Source organism: Bos mutus, chromosome 19 (genome assembly GCF_027580195.1).
Source record: "Bos mutus isolate GX-2022 chromosome 19, NWIPB_WYAK_1.1, whole genome shotgun sequence".
Taxonomy (NCBI): domain Eukaryota; kingdom Metazoa; phylum Chordata; class Mammalia; order Artiodactyla; family Bovidae; genus Bos; species Bos mutus.
The window spans coordinates 34,715,889-34,728,864 of record NC_091635.1 but is presented as its reverse complement, the minus strand read 5'-3'; the positions used below and the strand labels follow the sequence as shown (position 1 = coordinate 34,728,864).

At 49.4% G+C, this 12,976-nt stretch overlaps 1 protein-coding gene across 2 annotated transcripts in view; it reads left to right on the top strand.

The window, feature by feature from the left end:
- TEX2 (testis expressed 2) overlaps positions 1 to 12,976 on the top strand; it is a 114,473-nt gene that overhangs the window by 84,400 nt on the left and 17,097 nt on the right. For both annotated transcript variants that reach the window (XM_070390085.1, XM_070390086.1), the window contains exons 6-7: positions 655 to 801; positions 5,384 to 5,483. In XM_070390085.1, the coding sequence (XP_070246186.1) occupies positions 655 to 801; positions 5,384 to 5,483 (247 nt within the window). The remainder of the gene's footprint in view (positions 1 to 654; positions 802 to 5,383; positions 5,484 to 12,976) is intronic.

Genomic DNA, 12,976 nt, shown 5'->3' with positions numbered 1-12,976 from the left:
ACAGCTGTAGAAGTTTCGTAGAATTCCTCTCTCTAATCCAGGGCTGTGGGTCTCAACCTCACCTGCTCATTGCATCCATGAGAGAGCTTCTAAAAAATCCTCTTAGCCACTTATATTAGCATCTCCGGATATAGGACCCAGACACCAGTATTTCTAAGCAACCCATGCCCTTCGCCCAAGAGAATTGTGACCTCATAGGAGTCAGGCTAAATGTGAGAGTCCTGGGGCTGCCTGGGGAGACCAGCTTGACAATTAGACGTCCTGGGAATCTTAACTGGAAGAAAGATAGGCAAGCATTTGATCAGATGTGTCACTGAGTCAGAATGTTGGTACCAAGCTGATTTGGGGGCAGGGGAGGGGGGTGCAGTAGGGTGATATGGCTGAGATAATTGTATGAATGTTAGCTGGTTCACAGGAAGGCTGGTAGCAAAAGAAAATAGACAAAGAGGAGTTTTCATCGGTGATGGTGGCTTTTGTTTCTCTTTTTCTTGTTCACTGACATAATGTGGGACTTTTAATTTATAGGGAAGAAATACGACTCATGTGGTTCCCCCATCTCAAGAGGGAGGAACCTTCAGTGACTTTTTAAAAATAAGCACCTGTCTTGTTCTCCAGTTGCTTTCTAGCTAATTTTGGGCCCTTTCCTTTTGCCAGTTGCCAGAGGTGCCACCCTCCGAGGAGGAGGAACAGGAAGCCTGGGTGAATGCCTTGCTTGGAAGAATGTTTTGGGACTTCTTAGGAGAGAAGTACTGGTCTGATCTGGTGTCTAAGAAAATCCAAATGAAACTCAGCAAAATAAAGGTATGGTTTTCCACACAAGAGCCTTCCAATTCATCACATCTTAATTTCTGGAAATTTTATACATTATGTCCTAACTGAAAAATAGTGGAGTCAAAAACATAGAACAAATGGAGAGTAGTGAGTTCTTAGCAAATAACACATCTGGGCTGTGACCTTGACCATCTGACTAACTGCATCTGGGGATTTAGTGACTGTTGCTGTTTACTTTTTTTCTTCCATGGCCCTCATTGTTATCCACGTTAGGATTATCACGTCCAGGATTCGATATGGGACCACGTGAGCTTTTGTAGCTGTTTCGCTGTGTAGACTTCTGTTATCTTTAAGTTAGTAATGAACTTGAGGTGTATGGTGGGAGAGCTCACCCAGTCATGCAGTCTTGGCCACACAGCGTGTTCTGTGAGGAAAATGCCAGACCATATAACGCCTCTTTCCTCTCAAAGCTGGGAAGGCCTCCGTTGCACTCTCAGTGTGTCTGCATTTGACCTTTACTTCTGGCCAGATGGTGTTTTTATTTTGGGCTGTCTGCTGAAGAAACAGTCCTGGTGCTGGTGTAGGCCCGCCTGGAACAGAGGCTAAACTTGCATAAGTGTTCCTCACGGTTGCCATGTAGTGACTCATTTAGTATCACCTTTGCCAACCAAGAGACCTGAGTTAGGTGACTTAGACTTAAGGTTTTGATCCAGTGAACACCCCGCCAAGGAAGAGTTGCTTTGGTCACCAGATCCTCACAGAGAGCTTGCTCAGTCAGGAGCTGAGGTCAGTGGATCTTTTGGGTCATAGCCACCTTGGAGAAGCAGAAACATATGGATCTTTTCCCTAGAAAAGTGCACCATGACACAGAATCCTGCCCATGATCTCAGAGAGTTCAGGGACTCCATGTTAGGAGACAGTGAATGAAGGTAAAACGGCATTAGGGGAAACTGTGGACGTGGAGGAGCTTCGGTTTGGTTCCTTTAGATCATGAACAGCGCCCTTCCTGACCCAGGCAGGCTCTCCCTGCCACGCTGGTCACTGTCGTCCCTTCCCCAGGCCCTGAGGAGAAGGAAGAGGCACCACCTCAGTACAAGGAGCGGGTTTCAAGGCAGAGCTCAGGGCAGGGGTGTGGGAGGGCTCTGTGGACAAGGGTCAGCCTGTTTGTGTTCTCTGGGAGAGCTGAGGGTTGCCTGCTCTGCTGGCCAGGTCCCTGGGGAAGCAGTTTGGAGTAGACAGGCCAGCAGCCACCCTGGAGCTTACTCAGCCTCCTCTGCTTTCTGGGAAACCATGGAGGGCTTGAGTTCTGGGTGGAGGTGCAGGGCAGGGCTGGTACCGCTCTTCTCCCAGAGACTGTTGTGGGTGCTTCCCTGAGCAGGAGGGCCACAGGTCATGATGATGAGGGACACTGCTCTCGCCTTACAGACGTTCCAGAACAGACTGGCACAGGGCATCAGAGTGCTGTGTGCTGGGAGTCCACCCCAGGTGGAGAACCGTGGTGTCCCTTAAGCCAGAAGAGGTTGAGAAAAGTCTCTCATTTTCATCTTCTCCCTTTGCTGGCTGGCCATGTGGGCTATTTTGCAGGACACGAACTTAAACCTCCTCCTGTTTTCTGAGGTCAGAGTGCTGGGAGGTTAGGGAGGAAAAAGTGGCCCTGATCCAGCAGCACCAGCAGTTCAGAGGCAGGGGCTGTCCTCCCTGCACTGCCAGCCTCAGCACCTCCTACCCCCCCACCCCCACCTGAAGGCAGCAGGGTGTCACCCCACTTCTGAACCTGCCACCACCCCTGCCAAGAGAACTCCTACTGTCAGCAAATAGCCAAGTCTCCCTAGGCAGGGCTGTTCCGTAAACCCAGTGCTGAGTGTTAGTGAATGACCAGTCAGGAGCCAGAATGGCTGGAGGGTCCCCAGCTGCCCCCAGGACAGAGATCTCCCCATCTCCTGGTCTCCTCGAGGGCCTGGCACACGGACAGCTCTTGGCTGGCTGCAGTCTCAGGTTGTCACCTTCCCCCGCGATTATGACTCACGTCATGAAAGAGCAGCCCTGTGTGTGTAGCTGGTGCCCAGTGATGGGTTTAAAACAAGCTGAGTTTCTGTCCCGGCAGCAGGTACACCCTGGGCTTGGCTGGCTGCTCCGGCACCACCTTCAAGCCCTCGGTAATTATGGCCTCTGTGCCGAGGTCTGCAGATGCTGCTCAGTTATTGCAATGGTTTCCGACTCACCCCCCAGCAACCTGGAGAGCGCCCGGTCCCCAGCTGGGTTTACGAGAAGGGTAAAGAGCACACAGTGGGTTCTCTTGGGTGGGAAGAAGAGAGTCTCTGTTGGGGGAGTGACCTTTCCTTGCCTCCCTCCACCCCCTGCAGTGCAGGAAGGAAGCTGCTCTTGGGCCTGGTCCTGAGAGTTTGGATTCAGATCATAGGTCTGAGCAAGGTAGAGGTGGGGAGTTGGTTAGAAATGTTGTAGAATCTTGGAGTTGGGCACTCAGGTGAGTAGGTAGGAGAGACGCCCGGCTGATCTCCATCCCCCTCCTGCTTACTGGTAATTGGCACCCACCACCACACCAAGCCTTTCTCAGTTTCCTTCAGTTCCCGCTTTCATTTCAGGCCCTTCCTCTGCCCTCTGGGGACTCCAGGGAACCAGGATGGAGGTGGATGGGAGTCTGGACAGGGCACAGGGAGGGACACTGTGTTCTCTGTCTGCAATTCACTCCCTGTCTCAGTGTCGACTCCTGTTCCCATAGAAACCTGACCTGCTCCAGAAACACTGGGTGTTAGGATGACAATAATAGACACAAAGGACTGGGGCAGGGGTGCCAGATTTTGGCTACATTCTTGGCTAAGTAGCATTTCTGTAGGCTGATTGGGAGGCCAAGAACCATGTAACATTGATGCTTTGGAAAAACGGTTTTCCAAATAAAGCAACCACCAATTCAGAACACACATTTGAATACTGTCTCTAGTCACGTTTTGTCCATCGCAGACATCATAATACCTATTTAACCCCTCCATCCCCACAAAAAATCAGAGATGACATTCTGTGACTGGCGAATCCTGAAAACGTCTTGAGTTTCTCTGCAGAGAGACAGCTAAAGAGGTCCAGCTCAAATAGGCACGAAATTCATGCTTGGCTCAATGCTTCTCATTTTATGGGAAATGTTCAGCATATGTTCAATTTTTTTTTTAACTCTTAATTATATTCTAAATTTTACAAAATTATTCTAATGTTTAACTGGAGCAGTACTTATAAGACTAAGAACATTCTGGGGAAAAGAAAAGAGAGGGACTTGCCAGATTTAAATGTGTATTTTAAAGCTACAGTGATAAAAGCACTTTGATACTGGTAGGAAACAGTGCTCAATACAGACTCCAGTGAGGTGGGAATCTCACATTGAAAGGTGGCTTTGCAGGTCAGTAGGGAAAGGTTTAGAAACAGGTTAAGACGTCTGAGTAGTCATTGGGGACAAAATTAAGGTAGATTCCTAATTTGTGTCTTACACTAAAATTAGGAATGGACTGCCTAAACTGTATTGTTTAAAATATACATACACATATATAAATCCAGGTGGAGGAAGCATAGAATCAATTTTTGTGCTCCTGAGGTGAAGTAGGAATTTCTAAGCATGATACCAGCACTCTTAATGTTGGTTCATGTAGAGCACATTCTTACTGACAGCTGTGTTCGTCAGGGTCCCAGTGGGAAACACATGACACATTCAGATGGAACAAGCCGCGGGGGAGAGTTTAATAAAGGGAGGATTTAGGAAGGTGTGGACTGATGCAGAGAAACCAAAAGTCCTGGTGCAGTACCCCAAACTCAGGCAGGGTGGCTGTTGCGAAGGTGCTGCCTGTCTGGCAGGAGCTGTGGCCTCGAGCAAAGGGAGGGGACAGTGCCGACAGTACTTCTCTCCCGGTGCCGCCCAGCCCCCTGCCCACTCTGTCCCACTGGCCAAGCTCAGCCAGAAGTCAGAGGGCAAGAGAGGTCACCCGTGTGGTTCCTGCAGACCGGCCTCCCGGGCTGTAGAGAGGAACTCAAATCCATGGGGGCAAAGGGAAAAAGTCTAGCACAGGGGTCAAAGGACGTAATTTTTTTTTTTTTTGAAGAATTTTAATATATGTTGTGAGTTGGTCTACAGGAAATGTTCTAGTGACTTCCTGTCTTCCCCACTAGTCCTTTCAGAGGTCCATTTTCCCAGACTTGAGTCAACCCTGGGCATCAATAACCTGACCAGCATGACTGATTGCTTCTCCACAGTGTGGCCTCTGGCAACTCAGCACCCTCAGAGAAGTCTTCGCTGGTCTTATCTAAAACTCCCCAGCCTCCCTCCTCCCCATCACCCACCTTGCTTTCTCTGTAGCCCAATCAGTCTCTGAAGTTAGGCTGTCTACTTTTCTGTCTCTGCCCCTTCAACCTAAACCCCATAAGAGCAAGGGCCTTGCCTGACTCGTCCACGGCTCTGTCTGTAACAGGATGCCTCGTATGTGGTGTGTGCTTAATAAATTTTGGCTAAATAAATGTGTTCCCCCCACCCCATCGTTCCCTCTGAGAGACCATTGACTTCTAACATTAACCAGGCTGCTGACGTGTCTCCTTCGTTTTCCCTTCTCTCCTCCAGCTCCCGTATTTCATGAATGAGCTAACTCTGACGGAACTTGACATGGGGGTAGCTGTGCCAAAAATCCTTCAGGCCTTCAAGCCTTACGTTGACCACCAAGGTAACTCTTAACTGGGTCTAGAGAGGAACTGAGCAATTATATGAATGTTAAAATGTCGCCAGCACTGCAGATTGAAAACCAAGGCTTTGTGTTTGGAGGCTTCCCTGGTGCAGAATCTGCCTGCAGTGGGTTTGATCCCTGGGTCAAGAGGATCCCCTGAAGAAGGAAATGGCAGCCAACTCCAGTATTCTTGCCCGGAAAGTTCCACGGACAGAGGAACCTGGCGGGTATAGTCCATGGGGTCTCAAAGAGTCAGACACAACTGAGCGACTTTCACTTTAGGGGAGGCGTTTTTAACCGTATTTCATGCTGTGTGTCTTCTGCTCTTAATGGTCACAACCTTAAAATGAGGGGGAGTATATCTGGACTTCCCCTCCTAGTCCTCCTTCTAGTCTTCTGGATCCTTAAAGATCCTCCTCCAGCTCAGAGATGCCCACATGCCAGTGGCCGGGACCTGAGCTTTCGTGTGACCAGGCTCTGCACGGCCATTGCCCTTGCCAGGGTGAGAGGCACTGGCTGTGCTTCGGGCCCGCTCACCTCCCACACTGCCGTGGCTTGTCTCACTGCGGAGCGCGGGCTCTAAGGCACGCAGGCTTCAGTGACTGCAGTGCGCGGGCTCGGCAGTTGTGGCGCACCAGCTGAGTTGCCCCGAGGCACATGGGATCTTCCTGGACCAGGGACAGAACCTGTGTCCCCTGCATTGGCAGGTGGATCCTTAACCACTAGACCACCAGGGAAGCCCAGGGCGTCTTTCCACTTAAACTAGATTTACACTATTCCTCAAAAAGCTCGGGAACAAAGTAAAAGAGAAAATAATTACAACTTCTCAAGAGAGTGATGTTTGTTTTGAAGTAAATGTTTTGTAAAATTTATAAACTCTAGCATCTACTTTTATCTCTGTAAGGCTCCATCAGATGGCTCCTGAACATATTTAGTGAAATCAAGTTCTGTGTTGTATACACTTGATGTAAATACAAAGAGTTTTTTTTTTTTTCCAGCTCTACAGTTAGCAGCTCTAACAAGTATTTCATCTGACAGTGAAGCTCATATTTCCTAGTTCTTAGCATCTCATCGATTTCAGAGAAAGAGCAGAGAAATATTTGCAAATCCAGAGGTCCATCTAATAGCATGTTGAGATCACCTGTGACCATTTAATTGTGTCTACACTTTGATGAAGCTGAGTGTTCCTAGGTTTCGTTAATTTCTGGTTTACCAAGAGTAAAGCTGGAAAGGATTGTTTCTTTACAAATGGCCTTACTAGAGTTCTGTCAACCGCAAGTGAAATTTTAAAAGCTGCATTATCTACATGTCAGCTGCGAAGCCCGGATCTCGGCCCCGTTGGCATTCCAGGGTGGCCTGCCTTCCTCTGGCTCTAGCAGGCTCTGGGTTGCCCTTTGCCTCGTTAGGAATTGGCTGGTAACGAGCTGGTAAATGATCAGCTAACATAAACCTCCTGAGAGTTGGGCTTAAAGAAAGTAAATATAATAATACGTGTGCATGCTCTGTTTTCTAATGCATTTGCAGTCTCTTATCTCAGGACTGTCCTTTGTTGAATTAGTAGAAATTTCCAGAGAGGGGGGAAGGGCCAGAGCTAGGCTTTGAAGCATTTAAGAAGCGTACCGGTGGCTGTGAACTCTGCAGCCTCTCAGGGCAGCTTTGTAAGGCTTTGAGTGAAATACACTAAATGCCTCAGTCTCAAGTCTCTTTCCTGTTCCTCTGGAGCCAGAGCTGCAGCCAGACATTTTATTATACAGATCAAAGCTTTGCCAGTTTTTAATCCATCTGAGGCTTACTTAACTCCTTTCGGGGCAAATTGTAGAGATCTGCCTGGTTACGTAACAAGGGAGGAAATGTTACTAAAGAAAGGAATGATAAAGACATAAAGCCTGTGGGTTTTAAGTTTGATCAAATTAGGTTTTTCCAATTATGCAAAGGATGCATGTGATGGTAAAACAGAAATGACTGTGAAGGGACGGTGTGGCTTGGGTTCCATTGCTCAAAGAGAAACCTTTGCTTTGGGAGAAATTAAAATCAGGAGTGACTTGTTAAAACTGACTCTAGGGACTTCCCTAGGGTCATCTGCCACCACTGACCTATCCTGGCTCCAGGACACACAGCCAGGTTCTCGTGCAGCAAATAAGGGAAAAGGACCCTTACTTCCTGGGGCACCTTCACTTCCCGCCAGGAGGTGGAGAAAGGCCGTCCCTTAGAAATTGGCTGTGCGCCTCCTTTCTCTGATCCCTGCCCGCCCCCCACACACCTTGCGTGGGGCAGGGACTGGTCTCCTTCCTTCCCGCAGGCCACACAGCCTCCCCCTCCCACCCCTTGTCCCTACCGGCTGCTCTCCCCAGGGCCTGACCTTGGAGGGCCACCAGGCCAGGCTCTTTCTGGTTGTTTTATTAACTCTGTTAGGGTAATGTTTATACCTTCATTCATCCAACGAATACCCAAAGTGGGAAAAGCTAGAATATTTAGAAAAGGAAAAAGGAAAACATAACCCTTCATCCCACCACTCAGAGATAACCGGGTGACTGTTTCTGCTACATTTGGTACATTCTCGATCCATTCTCTCCTGAGCTTTTTTTTTTATGGATAAAAATTAATTTAAAATGATGGATAACCAACAAGGACCTACTGTATAGCACAGGGAACTCTGCTCGATGTTATGTGGCAGCCTGGTTGGGAGGGGCGTTTGGAGCAGAATGGATACCTGTTTATGTATGACTGAGTCCCTTCGCAGCTGTTCACCTGAAGCTATCACAGCATTGTTAATTGGCTGTACCCCAGAAGAAAGTAAAAAGTTTAAACTAAAAAAATTCATTGAAAATGTATAGCTTCTTTTTCCAACCCTTAAAGAATTGGTTAGATCGACTGTTTAGACTTGAGAGGCAATCGGAGGTTCCCTAGCAGGACCCCGCACTGTTTAGATGCCAAAGCTCAGAGAGGGGGTGACGTGCAGAGGCCACTCAGCAGCCTCGCCTTCATCCTGCTCCACAGCTTCCAGGCCAGAGGTTCGTGTGCGCACCGGCTCTGGGCCAGGCCACCTGCCTTCGGGCCCTGCTCCTTTGTGATCCCACAGCGAGGCCTCAGGAGGTTACTGAGCACCCAGCACCTCAGTTTCCTCATCCACAGAGTGCTGAGGGCAGGAGCGTCTCCTTTGTTGGTCATGCTGGGGATGAAACGCTTTGCATTACCCTCAGCACAGGTGACGCACAGGAAGCTGCTGGTGTTCGCTGCTGCAAAGCCTGATCAGTAAAATCTTCCCAAAGGGGTGCAGTGGGGACCCTCGGCTGTCGGCCAGGCTTTTATCTTCCACACCTGGAACCAGAGGTCTTAGAGCAGTGCCTGCGGGGGCATCATCAGTGTCAGGATGAACCAGGGACATGGACTATGACCCCCTCAGGTTCAGATTAATTCATTTAGTCTTCAGGATGTTTGCGACGTGGAGTTAAGTCTGCAGATGGTCACTGAGTGGATGGAAAGAGTGCCATGTGATACTGGTTTTCCCTGTTTCAAGATACCCAACCAGCAACCCAGGTTTCCACTAAAGAGCTCGGATTCTCTGGAAAGATGACCGTGTCCCACAGGAATGGAGGCTGGTCTGTCTCCAGAGATGCCCATAGTCATGACTGGCAGGTCCACCATCTACACTGTCTTCTGGACCTTGGTTTATGGTGCCTGGTGCCTTTATTAATGCTGTGAGCTGAGTGCAACCAGAGTCAGTCTGTGAGCTTCCCGTTCCGTCGGCTACACCCTCATCAAGAGAGCAGCTGCCCAGGGCTAACCACAGTGACAAGGCCAGACTGTGGGCTCAGCACAAGAATGGCACGTACACTGTCTGGCCAGATGGTGTTGCAGAAAGAAAAAATATATTTTCTGCAGAAAGGAGAAAAATGTACCCATTTGCAGGTCTTGGGTGAGGTGGGGAGGAGAGACTCTGATTTGGGACTGTGTCGACATTGAAAGGCGGAGCCATTCCAAGAACAGTTACAGGTCAAAAGAACCAAAGATGACATCTGTCCTAAAGGACCCAAGTACGAGGAACAATACTAGTTTCCTGCGGTATCTGAGGGAGCAACATGGCACTGGTCTGTTTGCCAGGAACAGAACAGTCACCTATGTGCTTGTTAAGAGCTGAATAACTCAAACATCCGTTCTTGATAACATGTGACTACATCTTCCATCCTGAGAGCTTTTGTTCTTTGGATGCCAGACGTTGGCTTTCAGAGAGCAAATCAGCCATGGTTACAGGTAGAGGGAAGTGGAGGAGCAGGTAACATGAGCTAGGCTCAGTGAGCAAGGCTTGCAGAGCGTCTTGCCTCCTGAGCTGCCCCTGCCCCTTAAACCTGCTCCAGTGAGACTGAGGCCCCTTGGTTATTTTAATAGTAAACACAGCAGTGAATTGCTGAGTGAAAGTACTGGATTTTTGCCAGCATGGTAAGACTGCTTCTTAGTCCTAATGCCTTTCTGCTCAGTCACCTTAGTGTGTCCGACTCTTTGCAACTCCATGGACTGTAGCCCGCCAGGTTCCTCTGTCCATGGGATTCTCCAGGCAAGAATATTGCAGTGGGTTGTCACGCACTTCTCCAGGGGATCTTCCGACCCAGGGATTGAGCCCATCTCCTGCCTAACAGACAGATTCTTTACCACTGAGCCACCAGGGAAGCCCTAGTAGAATCTATTAAATGAACCACCAGGGAGAAGGCGGAAGAAGCTCTGTTCTGTTTGTCTCGGGTGACAGGCACCAGGGTACGTGTTCTACCTGTGGTGGCATCTCAGTCTGCTCTGCTCCCCACGGCCCAGGCTGTTGTTATTCTTCAGGCATCAACTTCCTGAGGATAGGGGTTTAGCTCAAAGTCTTGAGGTCTGATGGCTTGTGTCAAGAACTCAATAAACAGGACTTTCCTGGTGGTCCAGTGATTAAGAATCCACCTTGCAATGCAGGGGACGTGGGTTTGATCCCTGATCGGGGAACTAAGATCCTACATGCCGTGGAACAGCTAAGCCTGTGCCCTGCAACTACTGAGCAACAGTGTCACAACTAGAGAGCCCGTGAACTGCAATAAGAAAGATCCCACAGGACGTGGCAAAGATCCCAAGTGCCGCGCGCGGCTAAGACCCAATGCAGCCAGGAGGGGAAAAAAAGACAGCAGCTATGTTAAAAGAGAAAAAAAGAACTCAATAAACACTTTGGGGTGGAGTTACACTACTACTCACTTTTGCCACATAAAAGTGAGTAGTAACTTTTGCTGCAGTCTCCCTCTGGATAGCAGTGGTGGTGGAAACTGATCCTTCCCTTACGCAGTTGAAGAGAAACAAAAAAGAGCCTTCTGCGCTCTTCAGGCCCTTGTATGAAGCCCGACTGAAGTTTGTCATGTTCAGTGTCAGTTGTGCTTCCCCTGTCGCCAGTGAAAGGCGGACAGGGACTTGCTGGTAATCAGGTGCCACCCTTCGCCACTGGACGGCCTCGCAACATGAAGACCCCTCATGTGGTAGAGACCTCATGGACTGAATGTTTGGGTCCCTCCCAGATCCATCTGTTGAGGCCCTACCTGCAATGAGATGGTAGAGACAGGGCCTTTGGGGTGATTGGGTTTAGATGACGTCACGATGGGATTAGTGCCCCCGGAGAAGAGACCAGAGAGCTAACTGTTGGCCTGTTGGCCGCAGGAGGACACAGGTGAAGGTGGCTGTCTGCAAACCAGGAAGAGAGCCCTCACGAGGACTGGATCGGCTGGCACCTTGATCTTGGGCTTCCAGCCTCCAAAGCCGTGCCAAATAAGTATCTGTTTTTTCAGCCACGCAGTTTGTGGTATTTTGTTCCACAGCCTGAGAGACTAAGACAAGACCCTCTGCGTTCACACCCTTTCCGGAGAGCCTTTCAGGATGACTGCCCTGTGCTGTGCTCAGTCGTGTCTGACCCTGTGCAACCTCACAGACTGTAGCCCGCCAGGCTCCTCTGACCATGGGATTCTCCAGGCAAAAATACTGGAGTGGGTTGCCATGCCCCTCCTCCAGGGGATCTTCCCCACCCAGGGATCGAACCCACTGCTCCTGTGTCTCCTGCACTGCAGCTGGATTCTTTACTACTGAGCCAAGGGGAAGCCCACCTTACTCCTGTTTAAAAGACTTAAAAAATTGTCCTGCTCCTTAACTTCTGGTTTTTGTCCTTGAGAGCTACCAAGACCAGGTGGTTATACTAAGCAGAATTTTTAAAATTATTTATTTATTGTTATTATTTACTTTTTTTGGCTGTGCTGGGTCTTCATTGCTGCAAATGGGTTTTCTCTCTAGTTGCGGCAAGCGGGGGCTACTTGAGTCTCGGTGCACAGGCTTCTCTTGTTGGGGGGCACAGGTTCTGGGGAGTGTGGGCTCAGTACTTGCGGTTTCCCGGCTCTAAGGCACCGGCTGATTGCTCTGCGGCATATGGTACAGGGATCAAACCTGTGTCCCCTGCACTGGCAGGGGGATTCTTATCCACAGTACCACCAAGGGAGTCTGGAAGCCGCATTTTAAATGAAATGCCTCACAAGGAAGTCTTAATCTTTGTCAAGAGCCCAGAAGAAACTGTTCCTGCGCTCACCCAGGTGAGGAGTGTGCAGCCCGTTAGGGTCAGGGTGCCACTCAGGACACAGCGTGTGTCCCCACTTCAGTGTTGCTACATTTGTCCCTTTCTGGTAACTGTTGATTTCATCCTTCAGCTCTGCAAGGTGGGAACTCCTGACTCACTCTTTATGTAACCAGGTGCTCTTGGCTCCAGGTGTATGTGCTCCAAGCTTTTCAGGGCGATTTTTGCTGCTGAATCATTGTCACAGAAACATATTTTTTCTTTACATCTAATGTTCAGATAGTCATCTCATCCTCATCTGAATGCAAGCATGCCATATTAGGATAATTTGAGTGTTTGTACTTTATATCTGTATTTAAAGATTCTCAAACCATTCTTGACTCTGCATCTTCACTGAGAACGAGGACTAAGCAGGGCCCCATGGGTGGGTCTCACGGGACATACTTTGTTCAGTTGCTCAGTCATGTCCAACTCTTTTGAGCCCCTGGACTACTGCACACCAGGCTTCCCTATCCCTCACTGTTCCCCGGAGTTTGCCCAAGTTCGTGTCCATTATTGAATTGGTGATGCCATCCAACCATCATGGGACATATATAGTGATACAAAAACAGGCTCCATCCCCTATGCAGAAGCTTGGTCAGATGTCCATGTACCACCCTCCACTTCCCAGCCAGACAGGGCTGTCTGGCTGCCTGGTGCAGCCTCTTCCCTCTGGCCCCTTGGCCTCCTCTGGTCTGGTTCCCAAGAGCCACAGCAACAATAGCAAGCTAGGCTGCAGCCCAGAGTCGTGGAAGGAAGTGGGCTGGCGATGGCACAGAAAGGGAAGAGCCCTGCCAGGATGCACCAGGCGCTGGCTGTGTAAGCAGCGTCATCTCCCTGGTACAGAAGAGGAGGCTGGTGCCCAGAGGTCAAGAAATTTTCAGGG